Genomic DNA, 20,836 nt, shown 5'->3' with positions numbered 1-20,836 from the left:
TCACTTGGATTGGAAACACAGTCATTCCTTTCATAAGCATGCAACTCACAAGTTTTGAGGTAGCCAAAGATGCATGGGATTTTCTTTCGAAAAGGTACACCCAAATCAACTTTGCTCAGAGGTATAAAATCGAACACGATATTGGATCTATGAAACAATCGCATGATCAGTCTATTTCTGTTTTTCATTCTGAGATGTCTTTAATCTGGAATCAATTAGCAATCATGGAACCAATATGGACCGTAGATTTGGAATTGTGGCAGAAGTATAGAGAGTAAACACGTTTAGTTCAGTTTCTAATGGATTTGCGTGATGAGTTTGAGTCTGTTAGGGCATCAGTCCTTCATCGTTCACCTCTTCTCATGGTGGAAGTTGCTTTGTCTGAACTTATTACAGAAGAAACAAGGAAAAGAATCACACCGGAGATATCATGAGTATTTGTTGTGCCCTCACGATCCAGCCCTAACAATTTTCCAAGAAACTCAAATGCTCAAGTACAACGTGATATGCCTCAAGTACAATGTCATAACTGCAAGACCTTTGGACACTTGGCAAGGAACTGCAATCTCCCATCGACCAATACATCACCTGCTGCCACAATACCTGACACACCTACAACACAATGTGGGTATTGTAATGAATTTGGTCACTCATCTAGATTCTGGATCTCACCAACCTCAAGAAACATGAGAAGGATCAATGCTAATGGAGGAAACAAATTCAATACACCTACCAGATTTACAGCAGCTCTAGTTTCATCTGCAACAGATCCATATGCTACATCGACAATTTCATCTGCATTAGTTGTACCTGGTGGTGGTTCAGCACCAAACCTTGCTGATATTCAAGAGATGATTAAACAAGCACTCTCAATTGGTAACAACCTTACAGCTGCATCTGCCTTCTCTATCTCCTCAGGTATTTATTCAACAGAATGGTTTCTCGACTCAGGAGCATCAAACCATATGACTTTTAATCAAAAGTTTTTTGAAAGTCTTCATCCTGTCATCACCCCTAAGATTCATACTGCTGATGGATCAACAGTAACTGCAAGTCATATAGGCTTGGTCAACAATTCAAATAACTTCTATGTACCAGATGTGCTTCTTGTTCCAAATATTACAATGAATCTTATTTCAGTTGGTCAACTGTGTGATCAAGGTTATAACACATATTTTTTTCCTTTTGGTTGTGCTATACAGGATCTCAAAACCGGGAAGCTAGTTGGGATAGGCCGTAGAGTTGGTCGGTTGTATCTCCTTCAATCTCTTGCTCTCTTAGCGGAATCTAAAAGTCATGTCATAGCTGTTACTCCCACTGCACCTGTATCAATATCTCCCTTCATGTCTTCGCATTCTAGGTTAGGTCATGTTTCCTTTTCTCGTCTTTCATATATGATCAATAAGGGTTTACTAGGAGATACTCGGTTAGATAAAGAACCAAATTGCATCTCTTGTAAACTGGAAAAACAACCAGCTCTTTCTTTTAATCTTAGCACTTCTGTCTCAACTGAACCTTTTGCTCTTATACATTATGATATCTGGGGTAAATCTCCAATTATGTCAAAGGGAGGTGCTTTATATTATGTCAGTTTTATTGATGATTATTCGCGTTATACATGGGTATATCTATTCAGCTCTAGAGCATATTTTCTTAAGATATATGTTGATTTCTCAACCATGATACAAACTCAGTTTCGTAAAGTGATCAAAGTTTTTCGTGCTGATCAAGGAGGGGAATATATTTCCAATCCATTCAAAGAATTTCTTAAAACCCAAGGCACCATTCTTCAACTGTCATGTACTAAAACTCCAGAACAAAATGGAGTTGCAGAACGTAAACACCGTCATATTATAGAGACAGCTAGAAATCAGTTAATTTCTGGCTCAGTTCCTTCTAATTTCTGGGGAGAATCAGTCCTTACTGCAGTCTACACCATCAATAGAGTCCCAACAACTGTCATAGGAGGAATGTCACCTTATGAGCGTCTCTATGGTAAGAAACCAAACTATTTTGAGCTTCGAGTCTTTGGTTCAACTTGTTTTGTACTCCTTCCAGAACGTGAACGTCATAAACTTGGTCAAAAGAATGTCTTGTGTGTCTTCCTTGGTTATGGTATTGAACAAAAAGGGTACCGTTGTTATGATCCAGTTAATAGAAAGCTTCGTGTCTCTCGTCATGTCACATTCTGGGAGAAAGTTCCATTCTGGTCACTTCCAAGCAGCAAATCATCATCTTTTGAGTCTTTCACTTATTTTGATCCATTTCCTAGTGAATCCAATCCTAACACTTTTCCTATATCTACTCCTGAAAGTCCATCTCCTCTAGTTATTGATCCACCAAATACGGATGACCAAGACCACTCTACGGCTCAACCTGACAGTGCAACTCAGGAACGAGATCCTGATTCTGAAGAAAATTCTTTGTCACCTCGCAATCGAAGACCACCATCTAAGTATGCAGACTATCACTGTTCCTTGTCTTCTATTTTGTCATTTTATGAACCAAAAACATACAGAGAAGCTGCAGCCATTCCAGAATGGCAAGATTCAATGGATGATGAATTGGAAGCACATGCAGAGGAAGGCACATGGGAAATGGTGGACCTTCCTCCTTGAAAATCAGTTGTTGGAAGCAGATGGGTCTATAAAGTTAAGACCAAGTCAGATGGTGAGTTTGAACGATGTAAATCACGAGTTGTTGCAAAAGGTTATACACAAGAGTATTGTGTTGACTATGAAGAAACATTTTCACCAGTGGCCAGAATGGTTACAGTTCGTACATTACTTGTTGTTTCTGCAACACGACAATGGGGGATTCATCAAATGGACGTGAAAACCGCGTTTCTTCGTGGTGAGTTACAAGAAGAGGTTTACATGTAACCTCCTCCTGGTTTTCCTCATGAACCTAATCAAGTATGTAAGCTTCGACGGGAATTATATGGACTCAAACAAGCACCTCGTGCTTGGTTTGAGAAGTTTAGCAATGCAATTCTCCAGTATGGCTTTACACAAAGCTTCTGTGATTCAGCTATGTTTTTCAGATCGTCAGAAAAAGGAATTGTCATTCTTCTCTTGTATGTTGACGACATGGTTATTACTGGCAGTGATCTACAAGGTAGTACTGAACTCAAATCATATCTCAGTGATTGTTTTAAGATGAAAGATCTTGGATCTTTAAGTTACTTTCTTGGCATTGAAGTTGGCATGTCACCTACTGGTTATTTCATATCACAAGTCAAATATGCATCTGAGATTCTACAGCGTGCGGTGCTATCTGACAATAAGGTAACTGACACACCTCTTGAATTGAATGTAAAATACAGTCCTACAGATGGGACTCTATTTTCTAATCCAACATTGTATCTTCAACTAGTAGGGAGTCTAAATTACTTGACCATTACGAGACCGGACATAAGTCATGCAGTTCACATAGTCGGTCAGTTTATGTCTGCTCCAAGGTCTACTCATTATGCAGTTGTTCTCAGAATTCTAAGATATATCAAGGGGTCTCTTAATCAAGGTCTATGTTTCTCATCAAAATCTGATCTCACTCTTCAAGCTTACTCATATTCCGATTGGGCTGGGGATATTACGGATAGAAAATCTATTACAGGCTATTGTGTGTTCTTGGGAGACTCGTTGATTTCATGGAGAAGTAAGAAACAAAGTGTGGTTTCTCGTTCAAGTGCTGAGGCAGAGTATAGAGCACTTGCTCACACCACATCTGAACTCATTTGGTTACGGTGACTACTTCGTGATATGGGAGTTCTAATTTCTGCTCCTACACCACTGTATTGTGATAACAAGGCTGCTATTCAAATTACACACAATGATGTCTTTCATGAGTGTACAAAACATATAGAGATAGATTGTCATTTTACTTGTCATCATTTCAAGAAAGGTACAATCACTCTTCCGCATGTTAAATTAGAATTTCAAGTGGCTGATCTTTTCACCTAGACTCACTCTGCAGCTCGTCTTCGATTCTTAATTTCCAGACTCAAGATGTGTACTCCACCACCTTGAGTCTAAGGGGGGGGGGTGTTAAGGTATGGTCAAGATATTATATATATTGACATTATTGTGTTTGTTATTTGGTTGTAACTGCATATATATTCTTTCTGTATATATCCTAGATATTGTTAGGTGTATCTTTTATTTTCCTTATCTAGTTGTGTAAACATGTATAACTCAGGCTTTTGCCTATCAATGAATATACAGAGAATTATTCTCACAACTACATTAGAATCTCTATGCTCATGTTTATCAGTCTTGACTATGTTTCAAAAGATGCTTGGTAAATATAATCAAAGGCTTCATCCATACAAGAATTGAAAAAGTTTTGAATCAATAAATCCTTTTTCCATTGTTATCACAAGCTTTAATTGTTCCATGTAGCTCACCGAGAAAAACGCTACACTCTGCATAGAAATATTAGAAAGTTAGCAAGAGAGCTAATCAATTAACCAATTAGAAAAAACACAATTGGTAATGCCTCTTTACGTATTGCAGATGGCCGATCTTCTAAACACGTTCCCCTCAGCAAGGTCTCCATGAGATCGTAAGTTGTGTTAAGACACGTACCCATAAACCCCAACATTTTCTTCCCTATTCCTATTACAGTGTACTTACCATCATGACCTTTTCTTTTCAAGGACAAGTGCGGAAAAGTAAGAGGAAGTGTTGGATCTTCAGCTCTTTGGCAACCCTTCAAAGACATACTTACAAGTGAATAACCATCTCCGATTGCATGGATAACCTTACAAATCAGAGTGGACGCTCCATTTAAACTAGGGTACTTGATCTTTCACAGCTTATTTTAGATAAGTAATCTCTCAAGTACTCTTCATAGCTTTCTCTCGCTGTAGATACTAAATACCGCACATTTATTATGTGTGCGAAATGGTTCGATGAACAAGAGAAGCTTATCGCGTGCAGTATATCAAGGATGACGCATCGGGTGACGTCAGAAGAATCACGATAAAAGTGTGATGACCGTGCGATATTGTAGGGTATGTGTGAGAAGAGTCAAAGTAAGCGTGCGTTAATGACGCACGCCAGATCCGAAAATAAGGGCTTTATTAGCTGTCATTCACTCTGAGAAATCCCTATATAAGGGACCGAGCGACCATGTAAAGGTAGAGATTTTATAGAGAGCTTAGACTTGGAAATTAGGATAGAGAAAGATTGTTTGTTCTCCAAGTTAAAGTTTCTCATAACTTTTGTAACCATATTGAAGATTTTATGAATGAATACATGAATTTTAAGATGATCACTTGAATTGTTATTGAGATTTCATTGAGGGTGTGGTTGTAGGAAATCCTGCAACTACATTTTGGCGCTAGAAATCAGCTTGGAGTGATATACCGTGGTGGTGAAAGTTTAGAAGTTTAAACCTAAAAGTTCAGAAGGATAGTATTAGAAATTTCATCTTCATTGTTCAAATTTTTAGTTCTTTACAGAGAAGTTCTTCTTTTAATTGAAAACAAGAAAACAAAAATGGTAAGACAAAATTATGCAGAAGGACAGGCGGTAACGATTAGAAGGAGCAGGAGAATCGATGGAAGAAGAAGGAGTGAAATTGCAGAGTCATCCAGGATGGGTGAAAGAAATAATCAAGAACAACAAGTCCATCATCCGCTTCAACGAGAGCTTGAACCTCAATAAAATCAAGTTCGTCCTCCGGTTCAACGAGCGCCTATACAAGATAACGCTATTGACTATGATAGAGTGAGTGTTCATACTTCGCAAACATATTTAACAGAAGAGGATGAACGAAGGATTGGAGAGGGAGGACTCATAGAAGGAACTGATGAAGATATGACAATCGAAGAACTTCGACAGAGGTTGGTTGCGGGAAGAAGGCGAGAGGACGAATAGCGTGTGAATTTGATGCGTCAGAATAATGAGTTAAGAGAACAGAATATAAGATTACAGGAGCAGAGATCGAGAAGTACGAATCGCTCAAGGTCAAGGTCAAGCAGGAGTACATCACGACGTAGTCAATCTAATCGAAGAGATCTCATACTAGAACCACCTTTGGATAATATTGCAGAAAATATTCGAGAAGATGATGATTTACAATATCGACGCAATGAATATCGCATAGACCAACCCCCAATAGATGATCGGTACGTGCTGCATGGTGAAAATCAACAAGGCGAGCGATATCAAGGTGAACAGAATGATCCAGAACAAGGAAGAATGATACTACAAGTAGACAAATGTTAAGAGACCAACGCGAACACGAAGCTGAGGTTTAAAGGAATGTGGCTATACAGAATCACGCACAGGATGAGCGAGAAAGGCGTAGGAGAAGAAGACAAGAAATTGAAAAACAAGTATTGCAGGATGTTGTGCGCGAAAACAACCATGACAATCGATTGAGAAGACGCGAGTTTAACCGCATACTACCAAATCAGATTGTGGAAGGTGAGGAAGAACAGAGAAGAGATAGGTTGCAAGAAAGAGAGATGCTAAGGGATCGACACGATCAAGTAGAAGAGGATGAAAGAGAAAGACGGAGACGCGGAAGAAATGCTGAAGAAGAAAGAGAGATGCAGGAGGCTATACGTCAAAATAGGCATGCCAATAGAGTAATGCAAGCAAGACTGAAAAGTCCAATGCAACAAGACCAGGTGGTGAATGAACAAATTTTAAGAGAGTTAGCGGAAATGAGAAATGGATGGACGAGTGGATGATGCACTCTTCGCAAAATATTTGCTATACACACAAATTTTCAGAATTAAAGAAACCATATCAATGACAGAGTTACGCGAGTATCAAGAAGAATACATCTCTCTTGAGCAAAAGCAGAGAGAAATTGAATCTTATCCTATGGGAAATACAAGCACAAAAGCTGGGAGTGCGAGTCTACTTCCTAAAATAACGAACACAATCGCAAGCACATCTCAAGGAAGATACGAAAAGGCGATAAATGAAGATCAACAAAAAATGGTTGCAACGGGTAGTCGAGATCAAGAAGAGTGGGAAAGAGAAAAACAATTCAATAATCGTGGAGGAAATAATAAAATTCAAAGATTTGATAACCATCCAGAAGGATATGGGGGCCAAAAGCAGTATTTTAATCAGGGTCAAAGAGGCAATAAAGTAGTTTGGGAGCCTATAAAGATGCCGTATCTAAATGCTACAATAGAAAAAATATGGGAAACTATAACTTTTATGGAAGAAATACCAGCACCACCAAATGCGGGAAATGAGCCACCACCAGGGAGGAGAAATAGAGAATTTTGTGCTTATCATCGCTTCCATGGTCATACAACAAATAATTGTAGGGACATAAAGAAAGTCATACTGCGAATGATAGATCAAGGAAAGTTGGATCACTTTCTGGTACATCAACATCAGAATCTACCACCACCACCTCCAGAAGGTCGCACACAAGGCTCAGAGACAGGAAGAAATACATATTTGATAGAGGTGGGTGCGAAGGCGAAGAATCTATATTGTAATTCGACAATATATTCGTTTAAGAACATAGAAGACTTTCATGATAATATCTTGAGCAGAGTTTACACGAGGGATAGTGATGGAAGAGAGATATTGAATCTTGCGAAAGTATCTCCCTTAAAAGACTGGAAGAAGCAACTTATTTCCTTTAACACAGAAGAAGTACCTAGAGGTGGAGAACCGCACGAAAGTCCTTTAGTGGTAAAGTTGGAAATCAACCCAACAGCAAAAACTGATGAAGATGAAGAGGAAGACGCGTATACATGGGATATTAACAAAATACTAATATATCCTGGTAGTTCGGTGGACATCTTATTTTACCATGCATACAAAACTATGGGTGGTCGAGATGAAGAGCTTATTCCCTCTACTTATAAGATATACGGTTTTAATGGCTCAACTAATTAACCGAAGGGAGAGATAATAATGCGTATTCCTTTAAAAAACATATCATCTGAAATAGTATTCTGTGTTGTTGATGTAGAATCACCTCACAATACTTTGATTGGAAGACCGTGGTTGCATGGTATTCTAGGGGTGGCTTCAACTTTCCACCGATGCATCAAGTTTCCTCTTCCTCAAGGTGCAGGAATAATAAGAGGAGATCCAAATGAAGGAACAGCATGCCATGAGATTGACATTGACAAATGTGAAGAGCGCTCCAGCAAGCGAAGAAACTGGAAACAGCAGATTAAAGAATGTCAGCGAGCTGAAAGGTTGATGGTAGATGTTGTAAACAAAGAGAATGAGATAACACTTAATGCTGCATAAGCGATAACAACTGTACAAGAGCGAAGACGTGAATTCCAAGAAGGCGATCTAGTGTTGAGGCAGAAACTTAATATCAAAGAACTGGTAAAGGAAATGTGGAAAACATGTGGGAAGGCCCTTATAAGATCAAAAGAATTGTTAACAATGGGATGTATGAGCTGATAGATGAGAAGGGGAATCCATCTGATGAATTATGGAATCGAGTGTACCTGAAAAAATATGGTCCATGCGAAAATGCGAATCAGTATATCCAATAAATACTATATGCGAACTTAAAGAAGCATTGAAGGTGAAAGAATCAAACTAGTTATCTCAAGTTATTAGTCAAGAGAATAAAAAAAGAAAGATGATGTCAGAATTGTATTAATCAAGAATATGAATGCAATTGAAAAATATATTTTTCATTATAATGATATTATATGAGAAAAAGGTAAAAATAAGAATCCAATTAAGGCATCAGAAATAAAGACCTTCACAGAAGGCATCAGAGATAAAGACTCCAACTAGGGATCCTAGCTATCTGATTGTGGCGTGCACCATAGTTCGCATAAAGAAAGAGGCAACAATAAGACCTAACACGCGTCATAATTCGGATGCTAGTTAGCATGAATCAAGTGAAAGCTACACCGACCCTGGAGCTTGAGTCATGGAGATTTTGGGTGAAATAAAAGCCCATCCAGGAGAGGCGCCTATATCGAAATATTAAGGTGACAAGGTCTCTCCTAAGGAGTGCAGAAACTCGATCAAGGCGCCGAGGTACACGGTTGATTCAAGGGTGCCTGGGGCGTATGGATCGTACCTGGACGCTCTTGACAAGTCTTGACTATGATGCACTCGGTCTGAAGAAACCCCACTTAGGGTGCGGTCTTGTAACCATAAGCCATATCTGTGGAGGGATAAGAGGCTGCGAAAACAACTGATTGTTGCATTACTGGATAGGATGATCCCACCCTAACCCGGTAGGGGTACGCCTCCTTGAAGGGGCAATCAGGTTAATATAAAGACGACACCCTCCATTAGGGAGTTGAATTGTATCAAAAGACGCAAATATTATGAGACTTTTTACTCACGGGAGCATTAAGACTTGTCATATTTGCGCAACAATAAACCCTGAAGAGGCAGTAATACAAGAAGATGATAAGGCGAGATCAATGGGACACTACGCGAAAGAGTAAGGGCGTCCTGCGATTTCGTCGTGCAGAAACAATATCATATACTAGGCAAAATAAGACCTTTAACTAGGAAGGCTAAATAAGACCTCATGAGAAAAATAATATAGAAGCTAATAATTATTTTTTTGCAGGATGAATATAACTTGTGAATATAGTCGCATGGTTATAGGACATATAGAATTTCTCACAAGAGAATTTCGCATGGGAATGCAAAGAACATAGCTGAGGCAAAAAGCAAAGGTAAATTTGTAAGAGGACGAAAAGGTACACTGATGAAGAAATTATATTAGCAATAGCAAGATATACTATAACACAAGAAGAATATGTACATTTATAATAATCTTACATATTAGCTTCATTCAATCATCCGTCGTCGAATAACAGAGGGAAATATGGGAGTGAAAACATTTAGAAGGGTATTATTCGCCTCCACATGATAGATTTACGCATAAGTTATTTGTCATGGCCGTCACCATGCACATTTAAAAAGATGTTATCCCAAGTTGATCTCATTTGCTGGAAAATAAAGTTTTTTACAGGTATATAACAAGGAGAATATAAAATAAAGGAGTACCAAATATTGAAAAAGATTACATTAAAGAAGCAGTTCTCAGAAGTTAATACTCGATGAACGAAGAATTGGTAAAAAATTTGCAAGTATGACAAAATAGAAAAGATATTCAAGAGCAAAGAAGCTACTTATTGCTTGCGCTACCTTCGTCAATCTCATCAGTCCCAGAACCATCAGATTCAGATTCATTATCTTCTTCATATTCTTCATCTTCTCTTTCATTATCATAGATATCAGAAGTATCTTCATTAGGAGGGATGTCAGTAAATTTATACTTTGAAAGAGGAATGCCATTTTCAGCACAGATCTTCCTAATTGCTGCATCACGAACGCGAATAACATCCTTGCTATTATTTGAAACGGTGGTTGCAAATTGTTTATTTAACCTGCGATATTTAGAATCACGTGCGATAAGCTTCACCTCCAGACCTTTATCAGCGACAATCTTTGATTCCATCTCCTGAATTTGAATGTGAAGTTCTTTCTCAATCACTGCAAAGGAAAGTAAGAAGGTTAATATCATTTAAACAAAATTGCTCAAGAAATAACAAATGGAAAGGCATAATGAAAAACCTTCTTTATTGGAAATAATATCTTTAATCAAAGAGGAATGATCTGACTTAAGGCTAACATTCACAGCTAAGTCATTCCTAGCATTATCTAAGACTCTAGCATCCCAGTCAAATTCGACATCGCTTTCTATGAGAAGTCTAGAACGAATCATGTTTCCTCGTTCAACAAGCGCGTCCCTCTCACTTAAAGCTCGATCTCATTCCATTTGAACTTCAAGAACAGTCTCTTGGAATTTCTTTAAAGCTTTCGCACCGTTGAGAGCAACTTGATCCTTCTCAGCTATAACACTGATAATCCTGTCTTGCAAAGTTTTATTTCTCTCTTTAAATTCTAAAAAGCGACGTCTAAAATCATTACTATTAGACAAGGCACTTCTATGGTGAACATTAAGATATTGGTCTTCGCCTTAATCTCCTCCAAGGAAAGGGTATTCAACTTGTTATCAGCAAAGCTAGTTAGAGAAGCATTAAGATACTCTAGAAGAATATCACCATCAACAGGATGAGGGAAAGAGTGAAATAAACAAGTCGCCCCATCAATAAAGCTGTAAATCTCTGTAGGAATGGATAATTACAACAGGAAAAAAAGGCATAAATAAATAGATTGGCAAAAGAGGTAAAATATTACACACCAACTTAATGATCATTCCTTCTATGAATATCGGATATCTTGTTTGTACAAGAAGAGACATCAGATTCAAGTTGATGATTTCTCTTGCGAATAACAACAGCGTCATTCTCATGAATGGAAGCTTGGGACTTAAGTTCATTATTTTTAGCTACAAGCCTGCGGAGCCTCCTTTCATTGTCTTAAGAGACAACATATGATGAGCGAGCTACTTGCGAGGTTACTAAATAAATGTGAGAAACTTTCGCATGATGAAACTTTAAGGAAAGTGCGAAGGTATAAGAAATTACCATAGAAGCAAGCGAATATTGAAAACTGGGGCTCAAAGCTGAGGCAGCTCCGCGAAGAGAATCATCATCCAAAGTAGGAGCATTTATTATCTTCGCAAGAGTCTTCTAGGTGTTAGCCAACGAATCATCTCCAACTGCTGTCATGGAGTCAGAGAAAACACCAGATATTTACTTCATTGCAGATTTAATAGAGGGATCTTCACCAAAAATACTATCATTATCATTGTCGGACTGAGAACTTGAAGAAGAAGAGGAAGGTGCTTTCCGCTTCTTAGAAGGATTCTTGGAAGAAGGTTTATAAGAAGTCTTCAAACTGCGAATTGCACCTTTTCCTTTCACACTTACAGTTTCACCAGAGCCACAGACCTCTTTAACAATCTCCCCCAGCGCGAATAATGAAAGATAAGAAACAGAGGAAACAATATTGTTAAAATAAAACAAATTGTATTTCTTACTTCATTATTGTGCGAAGGTGTCGCTCGAGACGATTTTTTTTCCTTTTTTGCTTGATCAGCCATCTGAAATGAGGAAATTAGGTAAGAGTGGTAGAAGATAAAAGAAAAAAAGAAGGAAATAAAGATAAGTAAAGATAGCACACCACTTTATCTTCTTCGGGCCATCTGAATACCCAAGGATTATAAGCAGGAAGTCCCTCAGGAAGGGGAAGAGTTAATCCATGTTCATCCCTACCAGTTATGTATGGAGCCACCAAGATGATTGGATAATCTAACCATCGCGTGTCGTTCGACCAACGAGCGGTATTATTTATAGTATCATGCCAATCGACATCTCGCATGATTCTTTTCTCTTCAGTAATACCATCTTTTCTTGACAAGCGAACATCCCATTTAGAGGCGCTACTTTTCATGATGGTAACTTCGTAGTTCTTGAAAAATATTCTAGGGTATAATCAGCAGGATGAATTTCCTCATCTCGATGATCAGGATTTCGCTTCTCCACTGGACATTGAGATTTTAAACCTGCTGCGCGACGAGCATATTCAAGATCTATTCTAATACTATCACCGCTAAGTTGAAATATGCCACGCGAAAAACTCGCATGTGAAAGAATCTCATAAAACAAGGGAGTTCTGGGATCATAAAGGGGAATAGGAAGACCAACAAGAAGTTGTCCCACTGAAATGATGATCTTTTGTTCACTCCATTCCTCAAGAGAAAACCATTTAGGTCTAAGTTTAGATAAAGGATTTGATCCAGCAGGGGCAGATAACAAGAAACCCCGTGCACCAAACTCGTTCTTCAATCTGTCAAATGCCCGTTTGTTCTTCCAACCAACTTCAGGCATGTTTTAGTATGGGAATGAGGAATAAGGAAAAGATAATCAGAGATGATCAAGAAAATCAAGATCAAGATGGTTGAGATTTGAGAAATTAAATAACAGAGGAAATGCGAAAAAAGAAGATAAAAAGTAAGAACAATGAAATCATAGGAATAGCAGCAGAAGGAAATAGTTGCAGAAAATAAAGGAAAAACCGAGAGTAAAAAGAAGTATGAAGAAGAAGGAGAGTAAATAAGATATTTACTCTCGATTCCCGAGATATTCACCCATTAATGCGATTATTGAGAATGAACGGATAAGAAAAAGCGGTTATAAAGGGCGTGTCAGTTGAAAAGTAGCTGAAAAGACACGTGTAAGTTCTCACGCTTAAATAAGGGGAATATGTCAGCTGAAAAGAAAACGAAAAGATGAACGAGTGCGGAAATTGGAGTTTCTCATATCGCACCCTTTCCAAAGAAACGACATGAGAAGAGGCAAAATGTAGATACTAAATACCGCACATCTATTATGTGTGCGAAGTAATGGTTCGATGAACAAGCAAAGCTTCTCGCGTGCAGTATATCAAGGATGACGCATCAGGTGACGTCAGAAGAATCACGAGAAAAGTGTGATGATCGTGCGATATTGTAGAGTACGTGCGAGAAGAGTCAAAGTAAGCGTGCGTTAACGACATACGCCAGATCTGAAAATAAGGGCTTTATTAGCTGTCACCCACTATGAAAAATCCATGTATAAGAGACCGAGCGACCATGTAAAGGTAGAGAGTTTTTAGAGAGCTTAGACTTGGAAATTAGGAGAGAGAAAGATTGTTTGTTCTCCAAGTTAAAGTTTCTCATAACTTTTGTAACCATATTGAAGATTTTATGGATGAATACATGAATTTTAAGATGATCACTTGAATTGTTATTGAGATTTCATTGAGGATGTGGTTGTAGGAAATCCTGCAACTACACTCGCTAAACCTGAAGGGAATGTCGGGACAATCAAATGATCTTCGACTTGTGTGACAACTTTTTCCATCTTACAACACTTTTTTTTTGCTTCTCTCTATGATTGAAGAAAAACGAACATTCACTGTTGCAAAATCCTTATTACATATTTCCAAACATTCAAATTCAGTAATGGGTGTATCTAGTTCAAGAACAGCGAAAATGACTAACGATAAGATTGAACTGTTTAGGCTCTAAGAGAATGGACTAACCAGAGGACTAGTTTCTTCATCTATGTTTGTAGCATTGTTGTCGTATGAATACTGATTATCCATTGTTTCTAGCTATAGTTTCCTTTAGACTGATGTTCCGTAAACTCAATCGGATTTATAAGTCATAAACGTGGTTCCACCACATATGACAATATCATAAAGATAAAAGGAAAAAAAATGTCTATTATCATACAACCTACCAATTGGTCAATCTATAGTCCAGAATGGAGCTATTTCTATACTATTAACTGTTAGTTAATTTATTATACTCTTATAAGCCAGGGGTTTTTACTTTTAACTACTCAGTGTAATAAAGAGAGAAAAAGTGGCAGACAAGAGATTATGGTGAAGCGGCAATTTCCATAACCAGATTATTGTACACAAAATTGGTTAAAAAGACCATAATCAACAACTCCTGAGTGAAAAGGATATTTAGATCTTGATATTGTTTAAATGGGCAAGAATGTAAAAATAGCCAGGATGTAAACAGTTTTATCCTACCCATTTTCAAATATTTTTTCTTATTTTTAATTTACATCAGGATGCATCCAGTTTCATCCTTACTATTTTTTAAGTTTAAGTCAGGATGAATCCAGTTTCATCCTTGCTATTTGAACCATGTTTTAAAGATATTTGGACAAATGACCCATTTTCCGATTATTGTAAGTTAAACAATCCACCTCAAGGAAATCCACCTAAGGGTCCTTTTATAACCTTTTCATTCAGTTTAGATTTTGGTATCTTCCATTCATTTTAGATTCTTGCATATTTGCAGGGAGGATATTTGCAGGGAGGGTAACGCGGTTGCTGATCTTCTTGTTAAATGGGGAGCCTCTAGTGGCACACAACGTAGAACGGAAATTGGGTCAATTGTCCAAATATTTTTAAAACATGGTTCAAATGGACGAGTAAACAACTGATTTCTCCATGTTTACACTCTGACCCGACCACGCAGCGTAGATGTGTAATATATGAAGCAGAGTCTGAATCGTTCTGTTGTCCAGAGTACCAAATAGAAGTAAATCATCAGCGAACATGAGATGAGATACATCTGGGGCTTTCCTGCACGTTCTATAGCCATTGTAGAATGCAGTTTCCTCCATTTTTTTCTCATCATCTAGGAAAGTCCTTGAGAGCAAAGTATGAATAGATATGGCGATAAAGGGCAACCTTGCCTGAGACCCATTTCACTTTTGAAATGACCTTCGGCCTGACCATTTACAACAATTGAAAAGCTAGCAGTGCTAATGCAATACATGATCAAATCGTGAGTATGGCCTACAATTCCAAAAATTCTGAGACAATGGCTTAAGAATTTCCAGCTTATCCTGTCGTATGCCTTACTGATATCTATTTTTAAAGCAAAGGCTCCTAATGTAGATTTGGAATTTGACATGGAATGGAACGGAACATCTCTTTAGCTTCCACTATATTATCTATGATCTGTCTCCCAGGTATGAAGGCAGACTGTCCTTTATCAACTAATTTGTCTAGATGCCCTTTTATTCTCTGAGCTAGAATTTTTGTGATGACTTTGTAAATAATGTTGGTAAAGGCTAGGGGTCTAAAATCAGAATGGATAGTGGGGTTTTTAAACTTTGGAACTAACACCATGTTAGTGTGATCAAGCCCTTGTCATTTATACACTCAAAAAGATATGATTTATACAGTTTTAATCACTATTCATGTTACATGATGGCGAGAACCACTATGTAGCCCAGTAGATTCTTACAGCCTGTGGAAAATCTTCCATAAAGTTAGCAGGGAAGGAAGAAGCACCGTATGACTGATGATTTTGACCGACAAAGTTGAAGTTGCATTTTGTAGGTTCTTTTAAAGCATTTAATACGGTTTCGTTTTCAGTTTCGGGAGATGATAAATCCTGACTTATTTCCCAAGTCTCACGGAATTCTGGGATCTGCCATCCACTAGAGAACATTTTTTTTATGGTAGGAGGTCCCACAATTCAGTGACATTAAAAAGGTAAATCGGGATTTATCCTTCGGTTTTATTTAGCATTTTCGTACTTTTTTTGTCATCTACTTGTGCAAAAAGCACCTTGAAGTTATTTTGAAATAGAATTTTTTCATTGAGAGCTTTACGAAAGAGGATTATTAAGCCGCGTACATGCATTATCCTGGTGACAATTGATCCAGAGCCTAGCCATGACTAAAACTGAGATACTAAACATAAAAAACCAACATCAATCCATGAAATATGCGAAACACAATAGAACCACAACAAGCCGAATTGGATTTGGTTATCTATCCATGTGACAATCTTAGGTAGAACATCAGAATATAATTTCAGGTTTCGTAATACTACAAAATCATTTTGATTTCAAAATTACAAAAAAAAAGAATGACAAATATATCTATTCAGGCCTCCCAATGGCTCGTCATGGCTCGTCAAGTTCTTCACATGATGCTCGGATCTTTGCTTCACTTTTTTGATTGGGCACTTGAAAGTGGTTTCACGGCTGAAACCATAGATATGTCTTAGGTATAACATTACGAAAGTTCATTCCTCTAAAAGTGATACAACCATCATTAGCTCTTGCAAAACGTGTGTGGGTAAAATACCCGACGGCCACGTGTCAATATCTCCAGGGATGAATACATGATAGGATGATAACATAGGAGCATCGAATCATCCTCTAAAAAGGAGATTTTGTCTCAGTCGAGGCAACTACACAAGCGTCACATGAATGACGCGTGTAAGGAAAGGTCTAATATGCTCAGACGGTCAAGTCTAAAAAGAAAGGCCGCATTTAATGAAGGATAAGAACAAGACATGGGTAGTTCTACATCGTGACGGAAGGCTCGGACGATCTATACTAACGACCCCGAGGCGATAGAGAACGAGGTTCTCCACAGAAGGACAACACGATCCAAAGAAGAGTGAGATACACGAGGGACAGTATAGAACCAGTCCGAGGAAACCAGGACGATGGAGGACAGCTCACCAAACTCGGACGATCAAGCCACCACAAGTTTATTTTGTGTATAAATACCAGTCCATGTACAAGGAGATGGACAATTTATGTAATCCTAGATTGTCTTTCTACAGAGAATTCCTAAGAGATATTTAGATAGAGAGAAACTGAGAAATCTAGAAGAGATTTGTAACACTTTCAAGGGTAAGACCTCATAATCAATAAGAAAACATCTTCTTTCCCATGGACGTAGGTCTTCATGGCCGAACCACGTTATATGCTTGTGTCAATATTTACATTTCATGCTCTTTAAATCTTGTTCATATTGAATCTTGTATGTTTTAGTAGTTTTTAGTCTTTAATTTCACATGAGTGTAGTAGTCAGAAAATATGCAACTACATTTTGGCGCTAGAAACAGGGAGGTGTGAAGATCTAATCTACCTCCCTAATAACATTTCTATATTGTTTTCATAATCTCCATGAGAGAGGTGTTTTTCACACTACAAAGTAGATTTCTATTGAGATGAATGAGTAAAACTCGGACTCAAACATGATCTTCATGATCTGAGAAGTCTAGAAGAACCTCAAGATCAACAGATCTACGTTTTTTCACTAATCTTCTTCAAGGTTTATTGTCATTTCTAAGATTTTTATGCCTTCCTCAAGTAGCTCAGGAGAGTTGTAGATCAGAGTAAATATGAAGTTTCAAACACTTCGGTGCTCAAACGATCTCCTCCATGAAATAGCTGGGAAGAGATACTAGTCAGTAAACTACATAAGGAAGATATCACCTTATGAGAGTTGAAAGGGCAAATTTTTCATGATGCTCCTCATCAAACTCAACAAAATCCAAGATCTCCTTCTTAAGAACCTAAATCTAAGTCAAGGGGAAGGATTAATGAGTACATAATCAATCATCAAACTCAAAGTTTGTTCGAAATCAAAAGATAAAAGATGATGGGATATATTTCCTAGAATGGGAAGATGTACTCAATCGTCATAATTTGGTTTCTTCCATATAAAGGTATGGCGTGTTGGAAGAGGTATTTCCTCGAAAAAAGGGAACTAAAGAAACACCTTTTTTCCATCATCAATACCCCATGCTAAAAGGGAATGTTTTGACATTTCACATGTCTCCAAAACTTACTGCAAAGTCTTCTTGTACTAAACTGTCCGGTCTGAACTATGGCTTAGTAATTTCACATGACCTGCAAATTTAGGGTCCCACTTTTCTAAAGAAAAGACAAATTAAGTATCATTGCATATATTGCAGGGAAGGTAATGGTGACGCGACGATCTGCTCACATGAGCCAATGTGAAAATGGTGGAGCCTAACTAGAAGGACTCGACGATATGGAGCCAGGCGAGGCTCTGATGAATGGTGAAGTCCCAGGCGAGGGACAACCCGATGACCAGTATCAGGAAGGAATAACTGATAATTCTAGATCCGAAGGCGAGGGAAACCCCTTCGAGAGGCGTGATGATATTCATCTAACAAAACCAGGAGGGTTGAACCGCTTGCCAAGGCAAGCGACGAACCAAAAGGTCAAGAAGAACAACCCTTCAGACCTCGGCGATGCCAATGCTGCCATCACAACCATCCTGAAAGCCCAAGAAGCTCATGATGAGAGAATGGAGAGACTTGAAAGGCGTAACATAAGGCTTGAGCGGAGAAACCGCAGGATGAAACGAAAAACAAAAAAGAAGGTGCCACTCACTACTATTGAAGAGATCCCAGAGGAGGAAAACCCCTTTGAAAATCTACAAGATGACGAACGAATTAACATCCCTGACACCTCTAACGAGGAAACAGCGGACCGCTTTCCCAAGGGAAGCAAAGGTGTACTCGATCACGAGGATAGTCCATCCGAAGGGTCGCCAGACGTCGACCCCAAACATAGATGAGAAAAGAATCGAATCGACGAAGTTAAAATCAACCACGAGACCGAGAACCTCGCATCCATAAACCCAAAGCGAGGGCAGAACTCGAGGTCAACTCGTTCTAAGATTGTATCAGACACTGAACAATCGGACAATGGCTCAGGGCGATCAATGCATCGCCACCATGAACCATCTTTGTCGCCCGAGAGATCTCTGGGAAGAAGAAAGAAGGCCGACACAAGACGAAATGATGACCAACTCCAAGCCCGACTCAACCGGCTTGAAGTGATGTACAGAGAAGCCACAGGGAAGCAGGAGAGCAAGAAGCTGGCGGTAGTCATGCAAGAAGCAGGACAATCCCCCTTATCTGAAAACCTATTAAGGTTTCCATTTACAAGGAAATGTTCCCTACCGACGTTCACATCCCCGTTCACCGGAACGGGAGATGCAATTGAGCATCTTAGAACTTATTGTATGACACTGACCCAATGGGATCATTATGATGTGGTATTGTGTAAATTTTTCCCTGCCAGTCTGAGGGATGAAACCCTAATGTGGTTCAACAACTTGCCTAAGCGCTCAGTTAATTCGTTCGACCACCTATCTGAGCTGGTTTTAGAAACATACATTCATAATAGCCGAATCCGACCAGAATTTGATGCACTATTCCAGATGTCACGAGGACCAAATGAGTCACTTCACTCCCTGGTGACACGATGGAGGAAATTATGTTCTGAGATTGGAAAGGTCCCTGAGGACTATGCGATCTTGGGCTTTAAGAATAGTCTTAGAAAGACATACCCTCTCTTTGTCCGCATGTATGAAACCATGCCAAAGAACTTGGGTAAGCTAAGACAAATCCAAGAGGATTATGTGGCCTTGGAGGAACTCCAAGATGGAACTTATGACAAGATGGCAAAAGGATCAAGTAGAGGAGCAAATGTGGTAGAGCCACAGAACCCTCAGGTGCCAGCCCAAGGAGCGGGGCGATCCAACAGCGGATCAACACAGTTCGACAAACATCAGACTAGAGGATCGAAAGGGAGAGACCAGGCCCAACAAAAGAAAGGAAAGTTCGTAGACCCAGTCTACACGAAGCTAAATAACCCCCATATCCGAGATCCTTAAAACGATCGACGGAAAAAACGAAATCACTTACCCATGGAACAGAGGTCAGCAACCAGCGCGAACTGAAAATAGAAATGACTTCTGCGAGTTCCACCAGTTCCACAGCCACACAACAGACTCGTGTAGGGACTTAAAGAAGGTACTGCAAGATATGATCAACGAGTGGAAGCTCCAAGAATGCATCGCACAACCAACAATTCCTCCTACCGCCGGGTCACCCATACATGGTGTGGAGATCCCCAGCGAGGCACAATATTTAGGTTGCAATACTATATCACACTCGACGATAACCACTCCCTTACGAGAAGGAAATATTACAGGGCGAATTCACAAACGAAACTTCAAAGGTGATGAAGTTTTCAGTGTAGCCAGAGAACCTCCAATGGAGGAATTGATGAAATTACCCATTAGCTTTTCAGCCTCGGAGGCACCTGATGGAGGACGAAACCATAACGATCCACTGGTGGTCACGATGGCCATTGCACTCCCCGAGCACGAGGGCGAGGAAGGAAAGCCCAAAGCGCTACCATGGGCACTGCCCAGAATCTTGATCGACGGAGGCAGTTCTGTCGAAATTTTGTTCTATGAAACATTCAAACAAATGGGTCTCAGGGACGAGTGTCTCATACCCTCTGCTTATAACATATTTGGCTTCAACGGGTCATCAACCCGCCCAAGGGCGAGGTAACGTTAGAAATCCAGGTGGGAAAAATCCTCACCCTAACCACATTTTGTGTGATAGATGTACTATCACCCTACACAGCCATTGTCGGGCGATCCTGGGTCGACGGGATCAAAGGAGTGGCCTCGACTTACCATCAAAGGCTAAGATTTCCTACGCATGATGGAGTGGCAGAAATCATTGGAGACTCCGGTGAAGAAAAACACTGCTACAAAACCGAAGTTCAGAACGAC

The 20,836-nt window shown here is 39.1% G+C and overlaps 2 protein-coding genes across 2 annotated transcripts; both read left to right on the top strand.

Moving 5' to 3' along the window:
• The first annotated feature begins 7,133 nt into the window (after positions 1-7,133).
• On the top strand, positions 7,134-8,243 carry LOC113335710. Its single transcript, XM_026581727.1, has 2 exons — positions 7,134-7,857; positions 7,957-8,243. Exons 1-2 carry the CDS (start codon positions 7,134-7,136, stop codon positions 8,241-8,243), a joined length of 1,011 nt encoding a protein of 336 aa, XP_026437512.1.
• Positions 8,244-18,964: 10,721 nt separating this feature from the next.
• On the top strand, positions 18,965-20,609 carry LOC113335709. The gene is made up of 2 exons (XM_026581726.1): positions 18,965-19,866; positions 19,964-20,609. The coding sequence occupies exons 1-2, from the start codon at positions 18,965-18,967 to the stop codon at positions 20,607-20,609; spliced, it is 1,548 nt and encodes a 515-aa protein (XP_026437511.1).
• The last annotated feature ends 227 nt before the right edge of the window (positions 20,610-20,836 follow it).

This window comes from Papaver somniferum, unplaced genomic scaffold (genome assembly GCF_003573695.1).
Source record: "Papaver somniferum cultivar HN1 unplaced genomic scaffold, ASM357369v1 unplaced-scaffold_15, whole genome shotgun sequence".
NCBI lineage: Eukaryota > Viridiplantae > Streptophyta > Magnoliopsida > Ranunculales > Papaveraceae > Papaver > Papaver somniferum.
The sequence above is the reverse complement of the archived record's forward strand: the minus strand, read 5'-3'. Positions and strand labels throughout refer to the sequence as shown.